Raw genomic sequence first — 9,099 nt, 5'->3', positions numbered from 1 at the left:
CAGGTGTGTCCCATTTCACTGACGACCCTTCCAGCTCTGCCCACCGACATCCTATTAAAGAAAACAAGATCAAAGAGAAAGAATTCTGCAGTCTGAGTGGGAGGGTCGTCACAGTGTGACAGAGTGGGAGGGTCGTCACAGTGTGACAGAGCGGGAGGGTCGTCACAGTGTGACAGAGTGGGAGGGTCGTCACAGTGTGACAGAGCGGGAGGGTCTGTTTTTTTCTCCATAACGTTTGTACTCTGTTACTATCCATTCTACCATTAGGTTGGTACCCCAACACTGTTACTATCCATTCTACCATTAGGTTGGTACCCCAACACTGTTACTATCCATTCTACCATTAGGTTGGTACCCCAGCACTGTTACTATCCATTCTACCATTAGGTTGGTACCGCAACAATGTTACTATCCATTCTACCATTAGGTTGGTACCCCAACACTGTTACTATCCATTCTACCATTAGGTTGGTACCCCAGCACTGTTACTATCCATTCTACCATTAGGTTGGTACCCCAACACTGTTACTATCAGTTCTACCATTAGGTTGGTACCCCAACACTGTTACTATCCATTCTACCATTAGGTTGGTACCCCAACACTGTTACTATCCATTCTACCATTAGGATGGTACCCCAGCACTGTTACTATCCATTCTACCATTAGATTGGTACCCCAACACTGTTACTATCCATTCTACCATTAGGTTGGTACCCCAACACTGTTACTATCCATTCTACCATTAGGTTGGTACCCCAACACTGTTACTATCCATTCTACCATTAGGATGGTACCCCAGCACTGTTACTATCCATTCTACCATTAGGTTGGTACCCCAACACTGTTACTATCCATTCTACCATTAGGTTGGTACCCCAACACTGTTACTATCCATTCTACCATTAGGATGGTACGCCAACACTGTTACTATCCATTCTGCCATTAGGTTGGTTCTCCAACACTGTTGATCTGAAGCTGTGACCAAAGACAGGGGTCCAGCTCCCCAAGAAGGTTGATCATCCTGGAACTTGACTCATTTCCTTTTCTCAACACCATGTCGATGATGTCACGTGCCTTCTCTGCCCTCTCAGCTATCACCTTCACTGACTCCATTTCCTCCTGGTTGATGACTGTGTGTTGCAGGAGTCCGTCCAGCAGTTCATTCAGGGCAGGTCTTGACACTCGTTTCACAAACTCTGTCCGTACAGAACGCAGCTGCTGCTCTGCAGAACCAGTCAGACTGCTCTCAGCCGGACCTCCTGCCCCCAACACAGCACCTGAGAGAGTCAGGTTACAAAATAACTACATTTGTACATTTACATTTCAGTAATTTAGAAGCAGACTCCTAAAATAAAAGTATTGAGAAAACATTATCTTTTACAATAACGACCTGAACATATCACATATTCACATTTAGGGACGGTTTCACAGACATAGAAAAACAGTCTGGAGCATTCAGAACCAGGCTACTCTACATCAAGTCCTGGAGGAGATGTCATGGGTCATTCAGAACCAGGTTAATCTACATCAAGTCCTGGAGGAGATGTCATTGGGTCATTCAGAACCAGGTTAATAATCTACATCAAGTCCTGGAGGAGATGTCATTGGGTCATTCAGAACCAGGTTAATCTACATCAAGTCCTGGAGGAGATGTCATTGGGGCACTCAGAACCAGGCTAATATACATCAAGTCCTGGAGGAGACATCATTGGGTCATTCAGAACCAGGCTAATCTACATCAAGTCCTGGAGGAGATGTCATTGGGCCATTCAGAACCAGGCTAATCTACATAAAGTCTTGGAAGAGATGTCATTTGGTCATTCAGAACCAGGCTAATCTACACCAAGTCCTGGAGGAGATGTCATTGGGTCATTCAGAACCAGGTTAATCTACATCAAGTCCTGGAGGAGATGTCATTGGGTCATTCAGAACCCGGCTAATCTACACCAAGTCCTGGAGGAGATGTCATTGGGTCATTCAGAACCAGGTTAATCTACATCAAGTCCTGGAGGAGATGTCATTGGGCCATTCAGAACCAGGCTAATCTACATAAAGTCTTGGAAGAGATGTAATTGGGTCATTCAGAACCAGGTTAATCTACATCAAGTCCTGGAGGAGATGTCATTGGGTCATTCAGAACCAGGCTAATCTACATCAAGTCCTGGAGGAGATGTCATTGTTCTTGAAGACAGTCTTTTATAATCAGGACTAGTCCAGGTCCTACAGTAAACCATGTTGACTGACCCTCAAGTCATTGGTTTGTATCTCTCATGTTTACTTACTAGTTGAATGGGTGTCAGTGATGAATTCATCTGAAAGAAACAAAAATAGGTTATATCACTCTAAATAGCATCTGTCAGAAAAAGTTATGATTGACATATTCTCCTACCTGTTGGTACAATTTCTTTCCATACTATCCTCTCATCATCACCGATTAACTCCATCTCAATCCCTGTAATTTCCATAACCACCTTGAAAAAGCTTGGTGTGGTGTCTCTATGTATGAGACGAATCCTCTGGAGAGAGAGAGGGAGAGAGAGACAGGTTAAACAAAAACATGGTTAAACATCAATTAAAAACACAACACCAAATCTTCCTCCACAGTAACTCAACACAACAGCCTCTGAATACCCCATATACTCAAACAGATCAATGTTAACCATTTTGTAACAGGCAAACTCAACCCTCAGTCTCGCTGCCAACATCCCCTCCAGCATTCCCACCACGTCCACAGACCCCTGTCCTCGAATACTGTTCTTTCATGTTTTTCAAATTGCTAATTTAGCTGCCCCTGACACAAAGTTAAGAGAACTTCACCCCTTCTACTAAACCTGTACTTTGTCCCAAATATAAACATTTGGGAAGAGAAAACCTCTCCCACACCTGAGAATCAGCTAGTGATCAAGTCAATCATCCCCACCAACATGGGACACTGTAAGAACAGTCTTCATCCCAACCGTGGAGTGGACCCTATCTGAAGCTGACCTGCCCACAGCGATTCACTCTTTCCCCAATTAACTCTACCTGAGGAGACCCCCTCACACATCTTTAGAGCGTTTGAGAGAACCTTAACATCCTCACCCCCTGTAATAAAAACTGTCACGTCATCTGCATACGCAGACAGTGCTATCGTGGGATCCTTCATTACCCCTGCCACAGAGAAACCAGTAAGCCTCGCTCTTAGAAAACAAAGCATTGGTTCAATTGCCAGACAATATAACTGCCCTGAAATTGGGCATCCCTGCCTAATACCCCTATGGATAGGGATGGGGCAGCTCAACCCAACCCCCCACCTTCATCATACATGATGCCCCCAGCATACAGTAAACTCATCCAAGACAAAAAAACATCCCCAAACCCAAAGGCTTTCATTGTTTTGAACAAGTACTGGTGGTCCACACGGTCAAAAGCCTTCTCCTGATCCAAAGAAAGTAAACCCACATTCACATCAGACAGTTTACAAATGTCAAAAACATCTCTTATCAGAAACAAGTTCTCAACGATAGAGCGGTCAGGTACACAGTCAGACTGGTCCTTGTGGACCAACAGCCCCAGATATTCTTTGAACCTGTTTGAGAGACACTTAGATATCATTTTATATTCTGCACACAGCAATGCAACAGGTCACCAGTTATTTTAAAGGGCCAAATCCCCCTCTTTTGGCAACAATGAAAGCACAGTACGTTGACAGGATACAGGAAGAGAATCCTCATGAAAAGATGCACACACCACTTCATAAAAATCCCCCCCAATAGACAGCGGGGGTAGCACCCCAGTGTTTATAGAACTCAGATGGTAAAACATCGATGCCAGGGGCTCCGGGGTCCCTCTGAGTGAGCAACTTCAATTCAATAGATTTGATGTCCTGTTCAAGGGCCCTGATAGTCTCTTTAACTTCAATACAAGACAGAGCAGTATACTGTTGACAAGACACACATATTTGGGCCTTCCCAACCTCCCACCATTGTCTCAAGGATTCAAAAATTCTAATTAATAACCCTCAATGTTTTCCAGAACAACAAAAACTTTTCCCAAAACATGGCGTCATGTAAAATCTTCACATTAAAATACCAATAAGATGATGACCTTCATGGACAGGACAAGTGAATATCAACAGTAACAATATGGTGATCAGAAAAACCCTCAGGAGTAATGTCAACCCTACTACAGTAGTGATCAGATACATACAGCCTGTCTAACCTTGCTGCACCGACACCACCTTCATTAACTACTACAGTAGAGCTCAGATACATATAACCTGTCTAACGTTGCTGCACTGACACCACCTTCATTAACTACTACAGTAGAGATCAGATACATATAACCTGTCTAACCTTGCTGCACCGATACCACCTTCATTAACTACTACAGTAGAGATCAGATACATATAACCTGTCTAACCTTGCTGCACCGACACCACCTTCATTAACTACTACAGTAGAGATCAGATACATATAACCTGTCTAACCTTGCTGCACTGACACCACCTTCATTAACTACTACAGTAGAGATCAGATACATATAACCTGTCTAACCTTGCTGCACCGACACCACCTTCATTAACTACTACAGTAGAGATCAGATACATACGACCTGCCTAACCTTGCTGCTCCGACACCACCTTCATTAACTACTACAGTAGAGATCAGATACATACGACCTGTCTAACCTTGCTGCACCGACATCACCTTCATTAACTACTACAGTAGAGATCAGATACATACGACCTGCCTAACCTTGCTGCACCGACACCACCTTCACTAACTACTACAGTAGAGATCAGATACATACGACCTGTCTAACCTTGCTGCACCGACACCACCTTCATTAACTACTACAGTAGAGCTCAGATACATATAACCTGTCTAACCTTGCTGCACAAACACCACCTTCATTAACTACTACAGTAGAGATCAGATACATACAACCTGTCTAACCTTGCTGCACCGACACCACCTTCATTAACTACTACAGTAGTGATCAGATACATATAACCTGTCTAACCTTGCTGCACAAACACCACCTTCATTAACTACTACAGTAGAGATCAGATACATACAACCTGTCTGACCTTGATTGATTGAGTCATCGCCAGCTGCTATCATATCAGAAATATCCATATCCTTCTCCTGATCCTCCTCAACTGAGGACACAGACCCCTGACTCCCCTCTGCCACATCCCTCTCAACACTCCTCACCTGTACCACATTACTCGTACCGGGCATCTCCTCCACTACCTAGGAGACTAGCCCCACCTGAACCCCCTCCTGTACCCCATTACTAGTAGTGGACATCTCCTCCACTACCTGGGAGACTAGCTCCACCTGAACCCCCTCCTGTACCCCATTACACGTACCGGCATCTCCTCCACTGCCTAGGAGACTAGCCCCACCTGAACCCCCTCCTGTACCCCATTACCAGTAGTGGACATCTCCTCCACTACCTGGGAGACTAGCTCCACCTGAACCCCCTCCTGTACCCCATTACTCGTACCGGGCATCTCCTCCACTACCTGGGAAACTAGACCCACCTAAACCCCCTCCTGTACTCCATCACGCGTACTGGGCATCTTCTCACCAGTCTGGGGAAATGGCTCCCCAGATCCATCCTGAGCTCCTACAACAAAAATGTTCTGCTGCACATCAGACGCTATGTTCCCCTCTGTTACAAACTGCAACTCAGTACCCTCAACACAAACAACTTGTTCCTCAGCAACAGGTGCTTGTGGCTGCTCCTACCACTGTCAGCCCACCTCTCCCTACATCAGTGAGTCCAGGCGTTACGAGGACCACCTGCAAGCATGTCACTTATGGCCAACATCCCCACACTCAAATCACTGTTGACTACCCGTACTAGCATAAGCCATATACAGTCTGATGTCATACTTGACTTTAAATGATAACTCCAAAGTCTGCTCCGGTGAATCCAAAAACATAAACACCTGTCGCCGAAACAACAACCTTTTTCAGAGTCGAGTGTTTGAAACCCAATTTCCCAAACCGCAATAACTCGCGTTCCAATCGCTCATTTGCAATAAAAGGCGGTACATTCAAAATCGTAACCCTTGTTGACGGAGAAAAAGCGGCGTAACTTTTTCATAGTCTACCTTCTCTCCTACTGAGACCAGATACTCCTCCACAGTGACAGTAGCTTCAGTAACACACCTCAAGCCGTGCCCAAGTGGCAGGGACAACGACCCCATGTGGGTCGCCATCCCCACCAAAACCAGGACAATTCAACAAGAAATACAATATATCTAATTCTACCACTGAAAAAAACCTGAATCAGCAGAAAAAGGAAAACCACCAAGAAAAGTAAACCAGAAAGAAACCACAGGCGATCTAACTCCAGACAACACTCACACTCGCTCATACGATACCCAGCATGCACCAAACACTGCCAGCATAGAGAGAGAGAGAGAGAGAGAGACAGAGACAGAGACAGAGAGAGACAGAGAGAGAGAGAGAGAGAGAGAGAGAGATGTGACTTAAATGTCAGATTCATGTTCTTAGTCTGCAAAAACTGTACCGGTGATGGAGGTAGAACAGGGAATGTTCAGTCTGAAGGAACTATTCAGTTTGAAGGACTGCTCTGGTCTTGTGATGGGAATCCTTTTAGACCCTTGAAACTTTGATTCCTGTTCTTCCACAGCCTGTGAAACGAGGCATGGAATACACAGCCAGTCAATGTATAGTCTAATTCAAACATTATTCAGAAAACTAGCAACACACTTATCTTCATTTAATGAGTGTCAACATAAACTGCACCACTGGTTAGTTAAGGTCATCTCTATAATAATGATACCTCACCTGCATTTGGCCGGGGTTACTGGGGAACAGGTATAGGCGTGGAATTAGTGTTTGCTTTTTCACTGTCAGATAGAGCATCAGCTCACAGTGGACATCTACGTTCCAAGACAGTAATCTCAGTATCAGAGAGATAGGTGAGAACTTGGGATGGAGAATCTTAGCATGGAATCTGGTGACCTCATGCACTTCCTCTAAAGACACTCCATGTTCCTCTACATGAAGAATCTTCATCTCATTCCTCAGGGAAGGGTTGGTCCCTGAACAACACAATAAAAAGGAGGCAGAAAGACAAATATTGTATTATTCATCCAACTAAAACACAAAGAATATGCAGTACCAGATCACAGTAAACTCAAACTCCCAGAATAGTTCATTCATTCATTCAGGAAGTGAAACTCAGTTACATGGAAATGTCTTTCTGAATACTATTTCTATATGGTTTTACCTAAACAGACAAAGTGTGGCAGATGAACTTCCTCCAGTTCACCTAACTCCATAGTGATGTCCAGCAATGGACCACCTTGTGTGTACTGCATGTCTTTCAGAAGTTGACTGTAGGGTTCCCAGTTCCTGAAGTGATACTTCAGAATGACATCTCTCTCACACAGCCAGCGGAGCCCAGACACTGTGCACTCATAACTCCCTTTGGGTGTCCTGTGTCTGAGGGCAACAACAAGATATGGTAGAGAGGGTCAATGGTCAAATGGAGAGGTTGCATTAGAAGACAATTCCCAAAGGTAATGGGGAAATACACTAGCAAGTAGAATGAAATGTTAAAAGTAGTTATTTTACCTGAACATTGTCACTCCCTGGACAGTGGAAGTCAAGGGTTCAATCTGAAGCCAGTGTGTGGAGTCCTGAACAAGGACAAGCATGTCAGTAATACATATGGGGCCTGTTTCCTGGACACAGATTGAGTCTAGTGCTGGACTAAAAAGCATGCTCAATGGAAGTTTCAATAGAAAGATCTTTAAGGTCCAAGACTAGACTTAATCTGTGTCCAGAAACTGGCCCATTAACGAAAGTAACTAATCAAATGTATTTATTCAACGTTACATGGAATGTTGGGGATTTATCAATGAAACTGTCTAATGACAAAATATGACAACAGGTAAAATCCTGCATGACTACAAGCAGAACACAGGACTGTCTATATCCCAGTATGAATGGTTGGTCAGTACACACCTGGCTTTGAGACTGTGCCTGACTCCTACAGTTATGTAAAAGTAACAATTGACATTATGACTTATATCAACATGGTCACAAGTCTTACAGCTCTGAGGAATCCCTGAAGTCAAAAGTAGTTGTTACTTAAAATGGACAATCTCATGGAATAATGAATTAATAATTATTCATTAGACTTTTAATAAAAATGAATATATAAGTGAGCAACAGTCTCAGAATGTACACTCATTAGCATACCATAATCTGACATTAGTGTTATATTAATTAATGTTTGTGGAAGCAGGAAACAACATCGTTCTGGTCCATGTTTTGTAGATGTTGGGGGCCTGATTTCTGGTAGATCCTAGGATGAGAGCTTAAAGGTAGAGTCAGCTAAATTATTTTGTATGAGCAGCATCACAGATATTGTGATGAGCAAGATGCCTGACTGCTCTCTCACACAGTCACACACAGTATCTGCCCATGTGCAAGGGTTCTCTTCACTCTCTTACAGAGTGGTAGTCACGGGACCAAAACAGCGGAGACGTTTAGCCTTGCGCTACAATGCTCTTAGTTGTTATTGAAATTGACCCACAATGCTGTTTACTTTGTGCATCTACGTCATATCGCTGACTCTACCTTTAAGCTTGTTTTGACCAAATAGAAAACAATTATCAGTTAACCTGTTGGGTCTAGGGGGCAGCATTTGCACGTCTGGATAAAAAAAATGTACCCGATTTAATCTGGTTACTAATCCTACCCAGTAACTAGAATATGCATATACTTATTATATATGGATAGAAAACACTCTAAAGTTTCCAAAACTGTTTGAATGGTGTCTGTGAGTATAACAGAACTCATTTGGCAGGCAAAACCCTGAGACATTTTCTGACAGGAAGTGGATACCTGATGTGTTGTATTGACTTTAAACCTATCCCATTGAAAAACACAGGGGTTTAGGAATATTTTGGCACTTCCTATTGCTTCCACTAGATGTCACCAGCCTTTACAAAGTGTTTTGAGTCTTCTGGAGGGAGATCTGACCGAACAAGAGCAATGGAACGGTGATGTCCCATTAGACACCTGGCGCGCTAGTTCATGTTGGGTACCCTCGTTCCAATATGT

The 9,099-nt window shown here is 43.7% G+C and overlaps 1 protein-coding gene across 1 annotated transcript; it reads right to left on the bottom strand.

Annotated features, from left to right (window-relative positions):
- Positions 1-229: 229 nt before the first annotated feature.
- On the bottom strand, positions 230-7,802 carry LOC106592908 (NACHT, LRR and PYD domains-containing protein 1 homolog). The gene is made up of 7 exons (XM_082978278.1): positions 7,603-7,802; positions 7,256-7,470; positions 6,811-7,067; positions 6,525-6,653; positions 2,391-2,517; positions 2,284-2,313; positions 230-1,278 (listed from the first exon to the last, which is right to left on the bottom strand). The coding sequence occupies exons 1-7, from the start codon at positions 7,749-7,751 to the stop codon at positions 944-946; spliced, it is 1,242 nt and encodes a 413-aa protein (XP_082834404.1). The 5' UTR covers positions 7,752-7,802; the 3' UTR covers positions 230-943.
- Positions 7,803-9,099: the final 1,297 nt, after the last annotated feature.

The sequence above is a fragment of the Salmo salar genome, chromosome 08 (assembly GCF_965601325.2).
Source record: "Salmo salar chromosome 08, fSalSal1, whole genome shotgun sequence".
In the NCBI taxonomy this organism is placed as follows: domain Eukaryota; kingdom Metazoa; phylum Chordata; class Actinopteri; order Salmoniformes; family Salmonidae; genus Salmo; species Salmo salar.
The sequence above is the reverse complement of the archived record's forward strand: the minus strand, read 5'-3'. Positions and strand labels throughout refer to the sequence as shown.